Source organism: Lissotriton helveticus, chromosome 5_1 (assembly GCF_964261635.1).
Source record: "Lissotriton helveticus chromosome 5_1, aLisHel1.1, whole genome shotgun sequence".
Classification (NCBI taxonomy): Eukaryota; Metazoa; Chordata; class Amphibia; order Caudata; family Salamandridae; genus Lissotriton; species Lissotriton helveticus.
The window spans coordinates 325,138,531-325,160,314 of NC_136065.1; the positions used below are offsets into that span (position 1 = coordinate 325,138,531).

At 48.0% G+C, this 21,784-nt stretch overlaps 1 protein-coding gene across 1 annotated transcript in view; it reads right to left on the bottom strand.

The window, feature by feature from the left end:
- Positions 1 to 21,784, bottom strand: part of TAS1R3 (taste 1 receptor member 3) — an 81,064-nt gene that overhangs the window by 54,237 nt on the left and 5,043 nt on the right. The window contains exon 2 of the mRNA XM_078640382.1: positions 7,686 to 7,986. Within this exon, the coding sequence (XP_078496508.1) occupies positions 7,686 to 7,986 (301 nt within the window). The remainder of the gene's footprint in view (positions 1 to 7,685; positions 7,987 to 21,784) is intronic.

The window sequence follows — 21,784 nt, forward strand, 5'->3', positions numbered from 1 at the left end:
GGGGGCATGTAGCCCCCTTCCCTGGGCCGATTTAGCCCCGGGCACCCTATCCCCTGGGGCCGCCACATTTTTTTCAGGTGTAGGGGTACATTGTCCCTTCCCCGCGATGTGTTTGGCCGCAGGGACCATATTTACAGGACACATCACTTAATTTATGGGGAAGGGGGATTACACAAACCCCCTCCCCAGGCCGATTTTGGCACCTGGGATCCCATCTCCCTGGGTCCAGCCATATTTCAAATAGGAAGAGGGACACACAGTCTCCCGCCCGGGCTGATTTCTGGCCCCAGGCATCCCATCTCCTGGGGCCTGGTCATTTTAAGAAGGGGGCCATTACTACCCCCAGGGCCCCATACCCCGGGTCTATACAATTAATAATTGGGAAGGGGATCTTCACAGCAGACAGGGTTAACAGAGGAGTAGTCCGCTTCCAGAGGGCGGGAGCAACTATTATGCTCCCCTATGCTGGAAGCAGACTTAGTGGTCTATTATGATGTCGGGCGGATCGCCACCGCCTGCATGGCAGTGGCGATCTGCCCGACATTAACCCCCGCCCACCTCCCATTTCTCCCCGCCGTATTATGATGGTGGGGGTACCGCGGCGGACGGGAAGACCGTACGCCGCTTTTCCACCCGGTCGATGAGTCTACCGGGCGGAAAAGGGTTGAATATGGTGACGTGCCTGCTAGACACCGCCATCCATATTAGCATCCATGCAGGATTCAGCCTTTCCGTGGCGGCGTTGCTGCCACGGAAAGGCATGCGGATTTCACAGTTGGGGGCCCTTTGCAGGCCCCCCGGATGTTGGAGGAGGGTGAAGGGGCACATGGCAGGTACCTATGGTACCCCCCTGCTTTTGCATACACAACGTGGCAGGCACAGCGCTGTACCTGCCACGTTGTGCATGCAAATGCACAGTGTGCAGCCACAGCAATGTGGCGGGCGGTGCTGTGTGCACTGCCTGCCACAATTATGTGGATGGGGGATGCCACCGTGGCGCTAGCATCCTAATTGCCGGTGCAGGACCACCGCACAACTGGCGGCCAGTCCCAGCACCTAATAGGCCCCTAAGAGTTTGCCCTTGCTTGGCCAGAGCTTTAAAATGGTTCCTGCTAAGCGGGAGCAAACACAGGTTTCCCTGCCGGCAGAGAAAACACTATGTCCTAGTGGTAGGCACCCCGGAACATAGCCGGGTTCCTGCCCAGGAGGATGGATTCCCCCGCCCATTATTGGTTGCAGGAGGGGAGCCCCCTCCTTCTTTCCTATATTTGAGATGGCCAAATCCTGGGAGGTGTTGGTCCCTGCGGCAGAAATTGGCCAAGGAGAGGGTCGCATGGCTACCCTGCCATTTATATAGGCGGCAGGGCCCCGGGGGATTGGCTCACCAGAGCCATAATTGGCCTGCGGAGGGGCGCCACGTGCACCCCTTCCCTCTAATTAATAAATAAACTCACCCTGGGACCTGGCCCACCCCTTGGGGCAAGAAAAAGCAGGCACAGGTAGCATGAATTCACAGAAATGTTTTAAAAAACAAGTTATGGCCACCAGCGAGGTTTTGGGGCCCCCTTTTTCTCAGTCCCCACTTGAAAAATCACCCAAAACTTTCCAAACAGTGCAGAAGTGTGCTGTTGATTAGTTTTGAAAATTTTGGGAACATTCATCAAACGACGCCAAAGTTATTAGCACACAAAAAAAAATCTATGGAAACTAGGTCCTAAGTATAACTACCTGTTGGCAACTGCCAGTCGGTAATATTATCACCAGAAAGTTGTTCCAATTAAGAACTAGGGGCTGATTACGATGCATTAGGAAACCATTGGTCGTAGTCATTTCCTAACACATCGTAATCAGTTGTTCGGATTCCTTTCTGACCTACCCATTTTGATGGTGTTGGTTGGAAAGGAATCTGACCAGTCATTCCGACTGGCCTCCGACGGTGATTTGTCAGGTGAGGTCAAGAAAAATGGGAGGGGTCGCAAAAATTTGTTTTCCTCATGCAATTTCCCATATAAATTTTGAACATGACTACAGCCCGGACAACTGAATGGAATTACACCAAATTTTTACAAAACGCTAGATCTTGGTCCACAAAGAGTTCTTTTTCTTTTTTAGTGTAAATTTGTTCAGTTGTTTTGAAGTTAATAAATAAAAAAGATTTATATATATCTAGAGATGGGGACCCTCCTCGGATCCGACAAATCTCATGCTGAGTTCTGATTGGCTGCTCGCACTTCAACCAGGAAATGACAGCCATTTTGGGACTGGAACACAGCTGAATCCCAAGACAAAAGTTTAAAAAATACTTAAGGGAGCAGGGCAGGAATACCCTGATCTCCTTGGCCTGGTGATGGGGTCACCCATGGACTGTGCCAGGGAACAAAAAAAATTTATTAGGGGAGGGCAAGCATGCGGCCCCCCTCCCAGGCCGATTTCGGCCCCGGGGACCCCATCCCTCAGGGCTTGGACAGAATGTAATATGAGAAGGGGAGGCTGTGCGGCTCCCCTCCCGGAGTCCGTAATGGCCACTGCAGACCCCATTTCCTAGTGCTGGACTCCTGCTGTGTCCTGGAATATCCACCCGGGACATAGTGGTTTCCCTGCCTCTAGTGGTGTGGGCAGGGAAACATGTGTTTGTTCTCACTTGGCAAGAGCAATTAAAGCTTCTGCCAAGTGAGAGCAAATAGTAAGTCTTGTCCCAGCGGGTGGGAGCAGGAAAAATGCTCTCACCCCCTGGGAGCGGACTTTTCATCTGTTTCCCTGCCCACTGTGAAGCAGGCCGCGAAACAAATTAAAACATTGCTGGTGCACGCAGGGAGCAGCATATTTTGTATTTGAGGGGCTCCATAAAGTATTCTAGCTTCAGTCTACCAAACATTGGGCAAAGTGCCTACATAGTGAAAGGTCATATTTTTTATTCTAACTCAAATTCCAGAAATGTTGTGGAAAGTGCATGCATTGAGGGGGTTCCAAATTATTATTCTAACTCCAGCTTTAAAAAAACATTCAGAAAAGTGCATATATTTGGGGTTGTGTCAGATTTAATGTTCTAACCCCTATCCAACAAACACTGGGGAAGTTAAGGTTGATATTGTACTCCAGTCTAACAAACAGCGGGGAATACACATATATTGAGGAAATCGGATTTTCCATTCTAACATCTGTTCAACAAACTTTGGAGAACGTGCAAACACTGTGGAGGGCTGGGGGTCATATTTACTATTTTATCTCAACTATAACAAACATTGGGTAAAATGCATTCTTGTGTGGGTCACATTTAATATTTTAACTCTAGTTCAGTAATTATTGAAGGTAAGAATGTTGCTTATTAACTGTTTTACTATAATATCGAAGTTTAAAATATTTAAAAAATAATAATAACATATAAGAAAATAAAATCTTACTGTAATAGAATACATCACAGTAATATTAAATTATATAAAAGTAAACAATGTTTTAACTTTGATATTACAGTAAAACAGATAATAAAAAGCACACTTACCTTCAATAATTTGGTCCCTGCTATTTGCAGTCACAAACGACAATAGTACTGAGTTGAATATTTTGGTGGAATGCCTATAATGGAGAGAGTGGGTGGGTTGATGACATAGCAGTAAAGGTGTGTATGCAATGAGATGTACACAGCTCTTCCCACTGATACCCGTTGGCTGCTTCCGCTTTTTTGCGGCAGTGCGGCAGTTTTAAAAAACAGGTGCGGTCGCGTCGGCCTTTGGCCGACGGCAGCACCAGCGAGGTAGTGCTGCCATCGGATAATGGCCGACGGCAGCAGCCAATAAGGCAGACATTGGCTGTGCCCTACATTTTTAACATAATGGGGGAATTATTAGCAGAAGCTGCAAAGACAAAGCAGAATTTGTGTCAGAATTCTCTTAGTAATGTGCAGGCATTGTGAAGGAGATATCAAAGGGTGCGTGCAGTGGACCTTTACAGTGGAGTGTCCCATTACATCAACAAACTCCTACACTACGGATGGCACACACATATTCTTAAAGGAGTGAAAGCACAGTCCCATGTCTAGACTTCTGCATCATTTGAGAATCATCACTTGTGTGTGTAGATTTGATAATTTTACATTCATAAATATAGTTTGCTTGTACATGAAAAACGAAATATGTTTAATACCGTATTTCCTGTAAAATTATTTATGCTATGTAGCAAAAACATTTACATTTTTTGTTAAGCATCGATTTGCAGACAGCCATTACCCAAGCCAGTTGGTCTCTTGTATAATGAAAGTAAAAAGCTATTTGCTTTGCCAATGCTTGGTTTGTAAAGTATGGTTGATAAAATCTACAATAAAAAATCATACTGGCCTCAGATGCTTTAATGACGCAGATGCACTGTATTCTACACATTAGACTGTTAACTATAATGGAAGGGAAACTGTTATATACATGCCCTCTTGACTTTACACTCCTCACTTGGATATCTCTCCTGTCATTCTCTCATTTTTTCCTCTCAGACATCAATATTCTAGTTAATCTATACTCCACTGAAATCATACAAACTTCCTTAAGGAAACCACTGATTTCATCACCAACACTTCTGCCAAAAACACAAGCAGAATTCCTCCTTTCATGGCACTCGTTCACTTAAAAAATTAAGTAGCACTTGCTGACCCTTTAGCTACCCTCAATAACATGCATCTCATCAAGTACTGAATACACATCTTGACCAACCCTCTCAACCTGATCACCATTTCCATGATTTCAATCAATTGCCTGCTCCAGCAAACACAGTTGACAAGAATATGCTTTCAACCTATTGTTGGTAAACCACACAATGACTACCAGCTATAGTCAGTCAAATCTTGCTCCTTTAATGGTTACCCCATTGTCCCACTCAAGCAAATAATGCTCGCCCATTCATCTGTCCCCTCCAAAGACAATATCAGCACCCTAATTCATTGTTTAAACATCCTGAAAGGCAACCTCAATATCAATGTCCCAATGATATTACAAGACATGATCCTGAAATCTTCTCTTAAGAAAAATCACTAAGGTCAAAGGCTCCAGTCACAAACACAAATACGCCAGCCCCAGGACAACTTAACAGAGGTGAAATGCCTAGACTCACCATTTAAAGAAAGCTCATCGCTGAGCCAAAACCAGCCATTAACACATTACAGAAGCCTCGAACAGAAGCTAAGCCCTCTTCAGAGTCATCACTGAGTCAACATCATGGTGGGTCCCCCCTTAACCAGCTTACCAGAGGTGCCAGAGGTACCTCATAAAGTTGTACCTAAGGACCCTGAGGGCCCCCGCGGACTCCTTAAGACACCAACTGAGATCCGCCTTTGAGGATGTAGGAACAGTTTGGATTCTCAAACTGGGCCTCGGTATCAATACTTTGAAGATAGAGGCAGCTAGTCTGCGACTCCTGGAAATTCCGCTTACAGCTCGGAAGAGAGCAGTAAACAAGCAAGTTCGAGAAACATCCTTTGCACAAGACTTCAAAGCCATTCGCTCTAGCTCCAACTTACAGCCATTGAACAATTCATACATGCTGGGGAAAGCCCAACAATATTTCAGTGAGGCCCTGACACCGCGAGTCTGTAGTAAAATCATTTTTATGAGACTAATAACGCTACGTATCACTGACTTCAATCCAAAATGGGCACGTAAGGAGGGAAACATAACTTGCAGGCTGTGCTCCTTCAGGAAGGAATCCTGGTTGCATCTTCTGTGCTGCTATCCCAAACTAAAGAATGACCGCAGGCGCCTTCTCCGCCCGATTTGCATTGCCAACAGGGCAAAGACCTGCAGGGAGGCCTTGGCCATATGCTTCTCCAAGTCAACGACAATGAACTTAGTGAGAATGGGGAAATGTATGCATCTGATTAGGAATGCGTTAAAGGAGTCACAAGAATGCAACATTGTTCCTGCAACGGGACATGCCGAACAATGTTGAAGCAACTAGGGCGGCCCCCGAGAGGCGCTAAGGGGCACTATCAAGCCGCCCAGAACTTTTAAGTCTGAGCTTTTTAACGTTTTTATAAATGCTTTTAAACTCAAATGAAATATGAATAACATTGTGGCTTGATTTTGCACCCAAAGCTCAATTTTTAAAAATGTTTTACATTATTTTCCTTTTGTTTTTTGTTTTTTACTGTAATGATTTTAATTAATCGATCAGTCAATAAAATTCAATCCAATTCATTCAGCTTACCAGACAAGCTCATTGACACCTCTAACAAGATACCAACAACTATAAGCAAGCCATCACTATGACACCCATTCCACTATGAAACCTACCCAAATGTCCACCTTTGAGATGTATTCAATTACAAATCTCATTAGACATCCTGACAGCTCAAAAGGCTGTCATGTTTAAAGACTAAATCCTCATATCGACCGTAGTGATATCTAACACCAGAGAAGCATTAACATCACTCCCTAAAATAGACAATACATCTTTTATAGAAGGCAACTTCCCAGACACACTCAATATAGGTGAGATCCTTGCTCAGCTCAAGTAAACTACCTAAAATCAAGCATCTGAAACAACTAGCGCTCCATCACCCACCCAACAATAATCAGCTAAATAATACAAAATGCAGTTTTGATCCAATTAAAAGACATAACCTATACTAACCATCTTGTAGGATGATTGACTAAAGTAACAAAGATAAAATATTTTGTGGCCAAAATATTGTGGTAAGAATATTGGGACAGGAATATTGTCCACACAATATTTTGGTGCTCGATAGTCTATAAGACAACCGTCTTATACACGTCCATCAATCCAGCTTCAGACTATTGCCACATAGAGACAGCTGCTGTTCACGACAGGAACAACGCCCTCCTTATCACAGACAAAAATGGCTGCAGACACGCTCATCCTACTTAACTGCTCAGCAGTCTTTGCGACTGTTGACCATCATGCCATATTAGCATCCTCTCAGTGTGCATTGGATTCCTTGGCACGGTTAGTCACTAGTTCCCCTATACCATTAATACCATCTCATGAAGATGGGCATTAGCAAACAACAATATCTGTCACTCGAACATGACATTGAATGACTGTGCATCTCAACTGACCAGGGACACAAAATCACTCTGATTTTCCACTGACCAATTTCACAAACAAAATAGAGGCAGCCAGGTATGAACTATCACTCCAATAAGAAGTTATAATACAACTCTAAAGTGAATTTCAACAAGGGTCGGCTCTCTGAGGAAATCTCTGGATGTTACAAGCAGTCTTGAAAACAGATAAACTCCCAGGAATATCCTCCTCTTATACAAAAACAATGGAACTAAGCCTGAATAAAGTTACCTTGTTTTTACACCTGGTCTATGGAACTTCCATTTGCGACAGACAGCTTGGTGACTGGTTACATTACCAACTAACAAAACTCTGGAACCAAGCCTGAATAAAGTTACCTTGTTTATACACCTGGTCTATGGATCTTCCATTTGCGACATACAGCTTGGTGACTGGTTACATTACCAACTAACTCATGGACCAGTCTTCGCACCTGTTCACAATTTCCCTTCTCAGTAGGCCAAACAGCTGACCCTCCAGCATGGTTCAGTGTTGCATTGACATTACCAGCAAGCCAGGTGGATGGCCCTTGCTTTGTTGCAGGTTACAACATGTCTAAGCTGCTAGCATTACTACTATTTTCTTCTTCAAAAGACACGTCAGCAAACACCAGTCTCTACCTGTGGGACTTTGAAGAAGCTGAACAGTTTGCCCATGGTCATGGACATTGCTGATGTCATGGGCCCCACCACCGCAATCACCCGGGTGTTGTAGTCTGTGTAGTTGCAGTTGACGTCTACGCCGGTGCTGTTCTGCCTGGTGAGAAATAACATGGTGGGCTGCATGGCCACCAGTGGCTCGAAGCAGGTGTCGTAGATCTCATAGCCCAGCCGGACTCCCGGAAGTAGAGAGGTTGAGTTGTTGATCTCCTCAATGGCAAATCTCATTGCAAGAGCAAACACAAATCCCATATCATAAAAACTGTGGGATAAACACATAGGTGAATATTTATTAGTACTGCGGGGGAAAATTCCACAAATGGAAACAATTTCATATAGACTCTAGCAACATGTGAGGACTGCGTGCCCCTTCTAGGCTGTGGCCCTTCCCCCTCTCTTCAGAGCTATACAATATCATACAATATATATAGCTTTACCTTTGACTTCCTACTGTCATTGCTCCTCTCTGTCTTGTTTGCTAAAATGTTAACATCTCTTTGATGTCTATAGTCATCATGTCCGCTTTAGGTAATGCAGCAGTAGAATTGCCTCCGCCATATTAGTACGGATCGCGAGTCAGGCCATAGGGTAGTTTACTATGTGATTACTCTCTGCTGAGGCGACATAGCTCTTAATAGCTTTCTATCGCCCATCATCAATTTGGATATATCTGACGATTCATCAGTGTAAATCTTTTTGTCCAAATAATTTGTGAACGACTGGTGTCTAGAGTGACCAATGAGGTATGATTTACAAACAAGCCAGAAATGTACTTCTTGCAGCTAAGTTAGGAGTAACACTTGGAATTTACATTCCCACTTTTTGGGAATTGTCAAAGAATTCCAAGTGTACTCCTGGGAAACTAAAACTGCCACTGATTTCCAGGAGTGATGTTTTTACACATAGGTAATGCAACATATATACATTCATGCAGTGGTAAAAAGAATGCATAAGCACGTGTTTATACTGTTTAAGGGAGCTCTACAGAGAAAACATTTTTTTCTGTGGAGAAACCCGTTTTTTAACACTTCTACCAATAATAGGATTATGCCTCCCTATTCTGGCACAGAATAAGATCTTACCTCTGCCTTTAACAGGAGTAAATATCATACTGTATTCAGAGATAAATGTGCTTGCTAAAGTCTGAATAACTACCAATTTGCCAGTGTGTAAGTATTTGCATTCTTAGGTAGGCGTAAGCTCCTTAGAGTGCCCACAACTCACCCTGTGACAACACTGATGTAAAACTACATCATACCAGTGTAAATGTATTGATGAGTAAATCAAATTATGAGTGGAAATACATTTGTGAATAGCAAAGAAAGGTGAGGTCGAATGTCCTTTAAGGTACTTGAGCATGTAGTTTCAATGGCGGATCTCACATGTGGTCTGGGTGACTAGTCTGGCACTGATAATATGAATGAAAGTGTCAGTTCTTGGACTGTAGAAAGACTTTGCTTATATAGATATATAAACCATGGACACCGTGGAATGGGGGGATCCCATAAGTATGTGCCGAAGGTGTTGTCTAGGACTTGTAGACAGCGGGAGATGTGGAGGGGACATTGCCAGCAGAGTCTTTAAAGAGAGTGTTAAAAAGTGGTTTCAAGTCAAATATACCTATGGCTATTCGGTCAAGCTGTTTCAATTTGAGGTGTTATTGGCCACAGAACAGCAGTTAATTTATTTAAATGACAACTCAAGGAACTCAATGCTTATATTAGGACCCTAACACCATTGTTCACAAATGCTGGGATTATGGAACACCAGAGGTGGCTAGTTTTGATTCGGCCTCAACGTTCTTTTGTTCATTCTACACTACGTTCTATGTGGCCTGTTTACAAACTTGTCACGCAGTGCAGTGCATCAAGACACCTTGCTGCGCTGCATGGCAGAAACACAACACATTCCTGCTTTTTTCCCTGCGCTGGTACCCTTTTGGCTGCCTAGCGCTGTAGAAAATAATTGGGGGGCACTACCAACCAGAATATAAGATCCTTAAGTATTTGCCCGGCGGTGTCGCCTCTTGAACCCACAAAGTAGTTAAACTATTGAAGAGGCAGGCGCTGGAGACTGGAAGGCAGGAAACAAGGTTTTTATTCTCTCCGGAGGAGAACACAACGAAACGGACAGAAGGTATCGTTCTGAGGTGCTCTAACTGCATCCCTGAGGCCTGGCCTCTTATACACACGTTTATCTGTTTATTGCATGTAACACATTCTCGTCGATACTTTGATGTACGGAAAGACATCCTCAGAATCCCCCCCTTCCCAGCCCGTTCCCACGCAAGGTTACAGTGGAAGTCCCCGCCCCGTTCACAACAGGTGATGATCATCGCGCAGCTGGATATTCCGCAGATTCACGGAGTGTGTGGGGTTCGATCGGATCTCGTGGGATGGGGGGGCTTTGATCATCTCGGGGGTCCTTTGAGGAGGGAAACTTTCTATTGTACGGGGAGGGGCAAGGGATTGGTATCGGCAGAGCTGGATGTCGGCCTGGGAACGGGGAAGACAAACGGGCACACGGGGAAAAGGGGTTTGCATCAAAGGGCCGGAGATCATAAATGGGAAGAAGGGAGGTGTTGCGCTGGGAACAAGACGGGGGCCTGGGGCAGAGCAGCGCCGAAGAGGGGTTTTATGATTCGCGGCAGGTGCAGGCAGGGGGGGTTGTCAGCGAAGCTAGGAGGGAGAGAGAGGCGCGCTGGCCCTCGGCGAGAGCAGGGAAGCCATGGTGCCCAAAATGGCGGCTGTTTTACGCGCACAAAAGGTTTAAGGAGAGCAAGAGGGCGCCGATAATGTTGACGGTTTCAGCCCAACTTTCAACAGTCCCCCCTTTTCAACATATCTAGCCACCTTGCTTTACTCGATGTCAATTTTCATCAAATTCCTAACTTCGGTATCATACAATGCTCTCATATGTTCGCTTCCAATGTCCACAGTTTTGGAAAAAATACAACTCGCACATAAAGAACACATAGGTGGCAAACATTGAATTCCTAAGCATAGACCACATATTACAACTACGGGAATCAGGATAATGGTGAGCAGTCTCCAGCCCCAGCTTTTGACGGTGTCCCAGAACCAACCACCAAGCGACCATTCTTCTTGCTCTTGGTGAACTTCCGAAGAGAGTCTGTGAAGATGTTCGATGGCTTTGTACACTGAGGGTGAGTTGTCCGGTATGTATGTACAACAGCTGGACCCAATAATGCGGCATGCTCCTCCACGGTCCGCCAGAACCACATCTAGAACGAGGCGGTTCTGCAGAGCCACCAAACGGACCGCTTGGAGCTCGGCAGTGTTGTTGGCAAAGATGCCCGCTGTGATGTTCATGGTTGTCTCGACTGCCTGAGTCAAATGTCGGATGGCACGGCTGTTTGCCATCGGGCCCCAGAGGGGGACGAGTCCTTTCATAGCATCGAGGAACTGTGCCCCTGTTGAGTCGGCTTGTTCAATGTCTTTGGCTCGTTTTTGCCGGTGGTGATTCGCTGGGGCTACATAAGTAGGAGGAAGGACGAAGGAGATGTAGCAAGTGCCCCCCCAGCCTTTGGGGAGCCAGGTGTAGGCCTTCGTGCCGCAGATGAAATACATGTTTGGGGATGACACAAAGGAAGGTGGATCCGTGGAGTCCAAAGTTCTGGTAAAGCGGCAAGCGCTGCGACCCACCAGCTGTGTCCCAAGTCCTTCTACACACATGTGGCCTGTGACGTTGATGACCGTCAGGGCCACAGTCAGAGTGGCAGCCGTTCGTTTCCGCAGATAGGAGAAGGTGGGTCTGGTTGGATTGTTGAACACCTGCATTTCGATTCGTTCTTTAGCCGGGATGTCCATTTGGTTCGAGTCGCTGGGGGTCAGCGGGCAGAAGTGTGTCTTTGTCTTGTTTCGCCCGGCCCCGTGAGAAGAATGTGCTGCAGTTCTGCTGGAGGTGGCATTACCCGTATAGCTTTCTTGCAGGAGGATCAGCCAAGCAAGGCAGGAGCCGTGGACAGAGAAGGGTGAAGGGATGAATGGTATTGAATGTCCAGTGGCATGGGGTAGCAACCCACAGATCCAGCAGTTGGTGGTATTGGTGGCAAGATTGTGCTGGTGAAGTAGCTGCACGAAAGAGTTGTTCCAAAACTCCTTTCGCCTCTCTCTTAGTTGAGGAGAGAGCGAAATTAGATAATGTTCCTTCATGGTGGTAGGCTGAGCAGTGGTTAGGAATGTTTCGTGAGCAGGTGCGTGTTCTTCCATAATCCAGAGCGTAGTCATGAGGAGAAAACAGAGGAGGATTACGATGAGGAGTGCAATTGTCTTTGAGCTATGGAGTCTGTCTATTCTCGGGTTTCTGTAGTGGGTATTTCCTGCTGTCTCCGTCGGCTTCTTATTTGGCGCTTCCATCATCTTCTTATCTGGCGCTTCCATCATCTTCGTCTTCAAGGTGCTCGGTAGTGGGCAGGACCACAGACTTAGTTTTAGCTTCTCTCCAGGTAACCCTTGGTAGTTTGGGTCACCGTTCTGAGATCCTTTAACCTAGTCCGTGGCCTACTTAGCCGAAGCTCCCTCCTTTCGACGCAGGAAATACCCTTCTCGAGATGGCACAGTGGGGTCAGGATGTTTTGAAAGTTCAAGTGTCTCAGTATCAGGGTAGCAGTTCAACGATGGTCGGTCCTGGTTCAGGAGCTCTTCTTGGGTGTTGACGGTGTCTGTCGTGGCCAGGGCTGGAGAGACCTTTTTGCAGTGATGAGCGTGCAGCCAGTGTTTCTTCCCCTCCACTCGAAGTGCGGTCCGAGTGGTGATCAGCACTTGCCAGGGGCCCGTCCACCGGGGTTCCAAACTCTTTGATCGCTGAAAATTTCGGATCAGCACGAAGTCCCCCGGCTGGATGGCGTGACCCGGACCCCTGGAAGCATCGGGGATGGCCTGCTGCACCTGCTGATGAAGGACAGACAAAGTTTCAGTCAATTTGTACAGATAATCAGACATTAGGATATCCGGAACGTCATGAATGGAAGTTGGTTTCGGGGCAGACCAGATGCTCATGGGTCGACCGAAGACAACTTCGTAAGGGGTTAAGTGATGTCGGGTGGGGGTAGAGCGCATCGATAGCAATGCCAATGGGAGGGCGTCTGGCCATTTCAGGCCCGTCGTAGCCACTATTTTGGCCAGTTTAAGCTTTAGTGTGGCATTGTGTCGTTCGACAAGCCCAGCAGATTGAGGGTGGAAGACTGCGTGGAATTTCTGTTTAATACCCAGCCCATTTAGGATGAGCTGGATAACTTTGGCTACAAAAGTGGGGGCCATTATCACTCCATAAAACACGACAGAGGCCATAACGGGGGAAAAACTCCTTTAACAGAACCTTTGCAGTGGCCATAGCGGTGTTGTCACGGGTTGGATATGCTTCCACCCACTTGCTAAATGCGCACACCACGACGAGTACATATTTCAGGCCTTGGCATCTGTCTAGCTGGATGTAGTCCATCTGCAGGACTTCAAATGGGTGGTTTGGGACCCCAAATCCCCCCCGGGGTACTACAGTTCCTTTCCCGGGGTTGTGTTGCAGGCATATTAAGCATTGTTGGACCAGGCGTTTGGCGGAATCTGGGATCTTGTCATTGTGCCAAACCCTGGAGACAAGTTCGATCATGGGGGCTGATCCTATGTGGGCAGGGGAGTGTGCCATGGTTAATATGGGAATCAAGTACGAATCAGGTAGCAACCATCTGTTCGTGTCTTTTGTCCGCCAGCAGCCTTCATCGTCTTTCAATCCCACCCGTGTCCATTCAGTCAATTCGTGTTGTGTGCTAGTCGTTTGTATGTCTCTAATTGTGTCCTTGGCGTCAGTCCAGTTTTCTGCTTGTGACCTGGTCACGTACATATGTGTTGTCGTTCTATTTTCAGCTGTCGTTCGGGCGGTGATGTCGGCTAGTGCATTTCCCTGTCCAATAATGTCTGTCACTTTCTTGTGTGCCTGGCATTTGATAACGGCAAGTTTGTTGGGGAGGAGGACAGCTTCGATTAAGGCGGAGACTAAATCCCCGTGCAAAATGGGTGTGCCGTGTGAGGTCAAGTATCCTCTCTCCCTCCAGAGGAACCCAAAATGGTGAACCACCCCGAAGGCATACTGGCTGTCGGTGTAAATGTTCGCTGTGGTTCCTGTTGCCAGGATGCAGGCTCGCGTCAAAGCAATCAGTTCCGCTGCCTGGGCAGATCGCTGGGTGATGCGGGCTGTTTCTACTACAGTTCGAGCCGTGGTGACTGCATAGGCAGCGGAAGTGGTACCATCGGAGAGTTTGATGCAAGAACCGTCCACCCACAACTCCCCGTCGGGGTCAGGGAAAGCTGTGTCTCTGAGATCGACCCTACTCCTGGTCTGTTCGTCCGTAAGAGTCACGCAGTCATGTACGGGGTGCACATTGGGATCGTTCTCTGGCAAGGGTAACAGAGTTGCTGGGTTCAGTGTGGTGCATCTTTTCAGGGTGATATGGGGGGCAAGCAAGGTCAGTTCGTATCCAGTCAGCCGTGCACTCGTCAGATGTTGCGTCTTGGTTTGGTTCAGGAGGGTGTCGACTGCATGGGGTACCAGTACCGTGAGGGAATTCGAGAGTACAATCCCCTCACTCTGTCGGATAGAGACTGCAGCAGCAGCTACAGCTCGAAGGCAGGCAGGCAAGGCTCTGGCGACAGGGTCAAGAGTGGCAGAGAAGTAAGCGCACGGTCGTTGCTTAGGGCCGATGGCCTGGGTCAGGACAGATAAAGCGCACCCCTCCCTTTCGTGAGTGTAAAGGGAGAAGGGCTTTCTGTAATCAGGGGTACCCAGGACAGGGGCTGAGCAAAGGGCATCTCGCAGTTCTGTGAAGGAAGTTTGACACTCAGGAGTCCAAGGGAGTGGGAAAGGGACGTCTTTGTTTAGCAGAGAAAGCAGTGGTTTTACAACGAGGCTGAAGTTTGGTAACCATTGTCGGCAGAAGGAGGTGAGGCCTAATAGGGAGCGAACCTGCTTCTGGGTTTTAGGGACAGGGGTATCTAGAATGGTTTGGATTCGATCAGGGGTGAGTTTTCTTCCATCTTTGGACAAAAGGTGGCCTAGGTAAGTGACCTGGGGTAGGCAGAATTGCAACTTCTTCTTGGAGACCTTGTGGCCATTTTCCGCAAGGAAGTGCAAGAGTTGAATGGTGGCGGTAACCGCTAGAGGGGTGGTGTCGGCTGCCAAAAGGATGTCATCGACATATTGTACCAACACCACCCCGTCGGGTAACTGGACTTGGTCTAGTTGTCTTTTGAGGGCCTGGCTGTAGATGCTAGGGCTTTCTGTGTAGCCTTGAGGCGCTCGGCAAAACCTATATGAGCGGGCTTTTAGGGTAAAGCCGAAGAGATATCGGCTGTCTGGGTGGATGGGGATGGAGAAGAATGCGTTCTTGAGGTCGATGACGGAAAAGGTGGTGGCAGTGGATGGAATCAAGGTCAGGATGGTGGTGATGTCTGAGACCACAGGGTACTGGGGTACCACCACTTTGTTGATCTCTCGGAGGTCGATGATGAAACGGTATGCTTTCTCATCTCCCTCTCCCTGCTTCTTGATAATGGGCAAGATAGGGCTGTTGCAAACGTTGCTAACCACTTCCTCTACCACTCCTGCGTCTATCAGTGACTGGATAATCATTACCAATGCCTTCTCGCCCTCTGGCGATATCCGATATTGTGGGAGTTTTGGGAGTGTTGCGTCTGGTCGGACAGTAATGTGCACTGGGTCAATTAACATACGCCCTACGTCCGAATCCGCTTTGGCCCACAGATACGGAGGTAGAGTGTCAAGCAGGGACGCGTCAACGTCGGTGATGGAAAACATGTGTCGGGGGGAACAATGTCTAAGCAGAACGGGGTTGTCGTAAAGAAACACTCGAACTCCATCTTGAGAACACCTAATCGTCGCTCGGAAGTGTTTCAGTAAGTCAAGTCCCATAATGGCGTCAGGGCTATTGGAGGAAAGCAAGAACGTGGTGTCGGTGGTGTTGTTTTCTACGTCAAAGAGAATCGGGGCAGACAAAGGGTTGGTGGAGGGCGTTCCATCGAAACCTGTCGATGTTATGAGTGAGCCAGACAAGGGTGCCCTTGGAATCAGTCGTTTAGATAACGCACTACGTGTTGCGCCAGTGTCTACCAGAAATGGAGACTTGGTACCCAGGACCTTAGCAGTGACATAAGGGCCCTGCTGGTCAACATAGAGCTCGACTGGATCCCTCCCTCGCCCTTGGCTGTCCTATGCGAAGGTGTGAGTGTCGTCATAGTCAGATTGTTGATATTGGTTCTGCCTGGGTCGATCGAACGTATTTGGTCTGCTTGATCTGTCATTAGTCGCGTCATTTGGGGGCCCTCGTTGTTGTCCCTTAGGTCTCGGTCCGTTTGCTACATCCCTGGGGTCTCTGTTTCTGTTCATTTCCAGAAGAACTGGGCACTGGGATTTCCAATGGCCAGTCCCTTTGCAGAAAGCGCACTGGTCTTCTCTAAGGTCTGTGCGTCCACTGTAGGAAGTCAGAGTGCGGTCCTGGGGGAATGTAGTCTTAGGGACGTTTGTCTGGTAGTTTCCCCGGTATTGGTCTCGTCCTATAGTCACCCCTTGCAGTTTGGCAATCATCACCCTCTCTTTTAAGTCCTTCTTCTTTTTCTCTGTCGCCCTATCGTTTTCATTTTTCTGATGCTCATAATATTGGGCCATTTGGAGAATCGCTGTAGGTTTGGAGGCTGCCCAACTACTCTCGCTGGCCTGTAGTTTCTGGGAGATTTCCGATGATAGGCCCTTAACATAATTCTGGACAAACAGATGGTGTCCGGTTGCAGTGGTCATGTCCTGGCCGCTGTAATCGGAGAACACCGTTTCAAACCGGGAGAAGTATTCCGATACATCCTCCTGGGGTTTTTGGCGACAGGCTGTTACTATCGACCAGTCCACTTTCTTTTCTGGGATTAGGGTTTTTAATTTCTCTACGATTTTATCTGGGAGGTCTAGAATGGATTTCAACGGCTTTTGTCCTGGTCCCCGTTGTTTGTCCAGGTCATCGAGTTGTGACCAGGTATGTCCAAACAGCTCAAGGTGGTCGACTTTCCGGATTTGCTTCCACACATCAGCTGGTAGACATAACCCGAAGAACAAGTCGATGTCAGCCAGGGTCATGATCGTTGAACCCAGGGCTGTACCCAATTCAGTATAGAAGGCAGTGGGGTTTTTACGTAGGTCGGGTAGAGATTTCCGGAATGTCAGTATCTCTTGCCGGTCCCATGGCTGGTAGACCCAGTTGTATACTACCCTTCCCTTCGCATCTTGGTTGTTTGCATCATCGTGAGTCCCTGTACCCCGAGGAGGAACCCAGTAAGGGGCAGCCTCACGTATCGGCATCATGGTGTTAGATTGCTCGGTTGGTGGTTCGGTCACTACGGAGGCTGCGGATTTAGCTCCCGGCTTTTGTTCAGTGAGGTGGCGGAAAACCTCAAGCGTACGCGTAAGGAGGTCCGACACATCACACTCGCCCTCATCCCCGATATCGACCTTCCGGTACAGAGTCCTTAGGCTCTCGGGACCTTTGTCTCGATATCGGTCCTCGTATGCATTCAAGACATGATAACACAGTCGTACGGTAAAATGTCGTCTGTGACTCCCTGTATACGAGCTGAACATATCTGTGATGTACTCTTCATCATCCTTCCTTTCTACCAGTGTCCTTGCTATTTTGTCGATCCCCGCTCGCTCATCTTTGTCTAGTCTGTTTGTTCTTGCAGGGCCAGCCCCTCGAGTCTCATGGTCGTCTATCGTTGTTGTGGATGCGGGTTTTAATACAAGGGGTTCGGCTGGCACAGAGGCCATTGGGGCCGACGCTGTGGCGGTACCTTCGTTTGTACCTGGGGGTGGCGCGTGCTGCGCCGAGGGTTGAGAAGGGGCATATGGAGGGGGCATGTAGATGATAGGAGGGCCTAACAGCAGGTCCTCATTGGCTTGTCGTTTCGAGGGTAAATCAGGGTAGAGCATGGAGGGGGTTCTAACCGGACACTGGCTTGGCGTTTCCATTTCTAGTTTCTGTTTAGCTTTCTCTCTTTCCTTTATCTCTTTTTCTAGTTTCTGAGCAGCTAGGTGGGCTGCTTTTCGCAGCTCTTTTTCCAACCTACTCTCAGTTTTCTTTTTACGTTGTTCAGTTTCTTTTCGCCACATGCCGAAGCTGTCAAGCATAGTAGGTGTTGTCTTGTTTTTACCCAGGGCAGTTTCTAGCGTTTTTATTTTATCATCATCGAAGGATCCTATCAGGGGCCATTGACTTTCTTGACCCTTTTTTGTATATTTATGCCATAGTTTACTATAGGCTATAGCGGTCAATCCATGCTTCATGAACATGTCCTTATTAGGGGTGCCTTCCAGTGGGGCTGGATGGTCCATCTCTAATAGGCGGTCCGGGCTAAACAGGCTACTAATCAGTGGGGAGAAGACAGACATGACGGCTCGTAACGAGGGACTAAAAAGTCAGCACTGCCTATCTTATCACTAGGTGCAAAGACTGGACAGAATATTTCTATTCTACGTTGTTTGCAGGCAGTGAATACCTCATGGATCAAAAATAACAAAAGACCAATAAATAACAATGGGGAGAATGAGTAGGTCCGCAAAGATCTGCGTTACCTACCCTTTTCACTATCTGCAAAAAGGGTGGTCTCTTCCCTGTTTGCAGACAGGGAATCTCCAGGAAACAATAGTTTTGCGAACAACAGTTCAGTTTCAAGTGATTATTGAGTGGGGGAGAAAAAAATAAGCACGGCTGCTGCCCTACCTATCCTCCACTGCTTGCAAAGAGAGAGCCCGTTGTTTCTCCGTTTGCAGACAGTGAATCTCCAAATAAATAAAAAGAGCAATACTAGTATTTTTAAACAAACAAGCAATCAAGCAATGATTTCGCGACTTGTCGTGGTTACACGACCTTACCCGGACCGCATGGACAGTTTCCTGTCTTCCGAATCCAGCGCCCGATCGTCCTCTCTTCTTCGTTATCCTCGCGGCACTCCTGATGGTTCCCAGTCAGGACCGTAGATCACTCGAGAGAGAGGTCTGTTCGGAACCAGTGAAGTTCGGATGATCGGCTGTCAGACGAGGGTCTATCGGACAGACGCGTTCCCGATCGTTGCAGTCGTTCACTTTGTCGTCAGGACCTCTCCCACTGGATCCATGGGTCGCTGATGGGCCCCACGCTTGGGACGCCAATTGTAGAAAATAATTGGGGGGCACTACCAACCAGAATATAAGATCCTTAAGTATTTGCCCGGCGGTGTCGCCTCTTGAACCCACAAAGTAGTTAAACTATTGAAGAGGCAGGCGCTGGAGACTGGAAGGCAGGAAACAAGGTTTTTATTCTCTCCGGAGGAGAACACAACGAAACGGACAGAAGGTATCGTTCTGAGGTGCTCTAACTGCATCCCTGAGGCCTGGCCTCTTATACACACGTTTATCTGTTTATTGCATGTAACACATTCTCGTCGATACTTTGATGTACGGAAAGACATCCTCAGAATCCCCCCCTTCCCAGCCCGTTCCCACGCAAGGTTACAGTGGAAGTCCCCGCCCCGTTCACAACAGGTGATGATCATCGCGCAGCTGGATATTCCGCAGATTCACGGAGTGTGTGGGGTTCGATCGGATCTCGTGGGATGGGGGGGCTTTGATCATCTCGGGGGTCCTTTGAGGAGGGAAACTTTCTATTGTACGGGGAGGGGCAAGGGATTGGTATCGGCAGAGCTGGATGTCGGCCTGGGAACGGGGAAGACAAACGGGCACACGGGGAAAAGGGGTTTGCATCAAAGGGCCGGAGATCATAAATGGGAAGAAGGGAGGTGTTGCGCTGGGAACAAGACGGGGGCCTGGGGCAGAGCAGCGCCGAAGAGGGGTTTTATGATTCGCGGCAGGTGCAGGCAGGGGGGGTTGTCAGCGAAGCTAGGAGGGAGAGAGAGGCGCGCTGGCCCTCGGCGAGAGCAGGGAAGCCATGGTGCCCAAAATGGCGGCTGTTTTACGCGCACAAAAGGTTTAAGGAGAGCAAGAGGGCGCCGATAATGTTGATGGTTTCAGCCCAACTTTCAACAGCGCAAACACAAGGGTGCCTCTGTTGCGTGCAGGATTGTTTTTGTGTGGGAAGGGGCCCGTTCCTTTACAAAAACAAACCTGAGAGGCATATTCCTCTTTCTATGTGTGCTGCAGAAGAAAGAGGAATTAATTATTAAACAGGAAAGTACAGTTCAGAACCATAACACAAGGAACATGGCATAGCAGTTTGAAAGAGCTGGCAGAAGTGAAGAGAAGGAAAAATGTGACCCTGTCCCTGCTGCCAGACTACTCCTACAGGTAAAGCCACATGCCCACATCTCCCGGCCTTGAGGGCCATACATTGGTTATCTGTTGCCAGAAGATCCACAGTCAAGCTGCTTTGTATCACCCAGAAAGCAATTCATGGAAGAGGACCAATTTTCACTAGGAATAAAATCACCATATACATTCACAGCGGCGGGTAACTCCCCCAGATAAATCTTCCACATTGCCACAAGGCTGATGAAAACCCCCTGTCCGGTGGTCCCACCAGACACCTCTAGACACCTCTAGTCACCGCTGCACTGAACTGGCCAATTTTTTCCCCACTAAAATCCAAAACATTCTCAAACACCTTCCTCATCGACCATGATGCAAAGAGGTAATTCAGCTGTGACGTGTCAGCGGTGTACTCCAACCCCTTTTTGACCTTCCTCAAGAAGACCTGAACATCCCTATTATACACCCGAATGATGGCATGCAACCAGGAAAACAGGAGCTAAGGACCTTCCCCTTACTAACTCAGGGACTTTTCCTTACCATATTGTCATTGGTAAAAAGCGGATCCCCATCAGGCCCCGCACCTGCCAACATCCTGTCACTGGTCGCACCAACCATCGCCCCTTCGGCCACCCGTCTGGTCAATGCCTCATCTGATTATGGGTTTGGTACCTCCAAGTGGAAATGGGCAATGGTGCGCGCACTGTTAAAAAAGTCTAACCTAGATCCAACTGATCTAGGTAACTACCGCCCCATTTCACTCCTGCCCGGTATCAGCAAGATAGCGGAGAAACATGCCAACCGCACCCTAGCAGCTTTTCTTGAAACCAATGGTGCCCTCCACGCCTCCCAAACGGGCTTCCCCCACGGTCAAGGGACGAAAACCGCTATACTATCAGTGGTGGAAGAAACAAGAAAAGTACTGGATGTAAGAGGAGCAGCAGCAATAATCCTCCTCGACTTAAGCGTGACATTTGACACGGTTAACCACCTTGTTCTGATTCACCGCCTCAGGGGGGTAGGAGTGACTGGAATAGCCTTATTATGGCTGCAGTACTTCTTAGAAGGGAGATCTTTTCAGGTCTTCAAGGACAATATCAATTCACGGCCAATTCCCTTAAAGTGCGGAGTCCCACAGGGCTCCTCACTAAGCCCCGCCCTTTTTAATGCCTATATGGCCCCATTGGCAGAAATAGTGTCCCCCTTTGGGATCCACATGGTGACATACGCCGACGACACTCAGTTGGTTGTATCGCTGAGCCACCCTAGCCAACAAGCCAATGGTCTCCTCCCCTGTCTGCAGGAAGTCACAAAATGGATGAGTCTCTCCCTCCTGAAACTCAATGGTGAGAAGACAGAACTCATGATATTGGGCAACTCACTGAGTTCCTTTCCAAAACCCTTGTGGCCGTCCACTATGGGCTCGGTGCCAACCACCCAAAACTGAGATCAAAATCCTGGGAATTTGGCTTGACCAGAACCTCACCTTCAAATCCCAGGCGAGGAAGTCGGCCGCCTCATGCTATGGCCTACTAAGAATTATTCGCAAAATCCTCCCTCTCCTTCCCCCGTTTGCAAAAAGACTAGTGACCCAGGCCCTGATTCTATCCAGATTGGATTATGGTAATGCTCTTTATTTAGGTGCCCCAAAGGAAGTTATTTTAAAACTACAGGTCATACAGAATAGTGCGGCAAGGCTGCTCACTGACCCCCAGCCCCCACCCCCCCCAACCGCTGCTCAGCAAGAC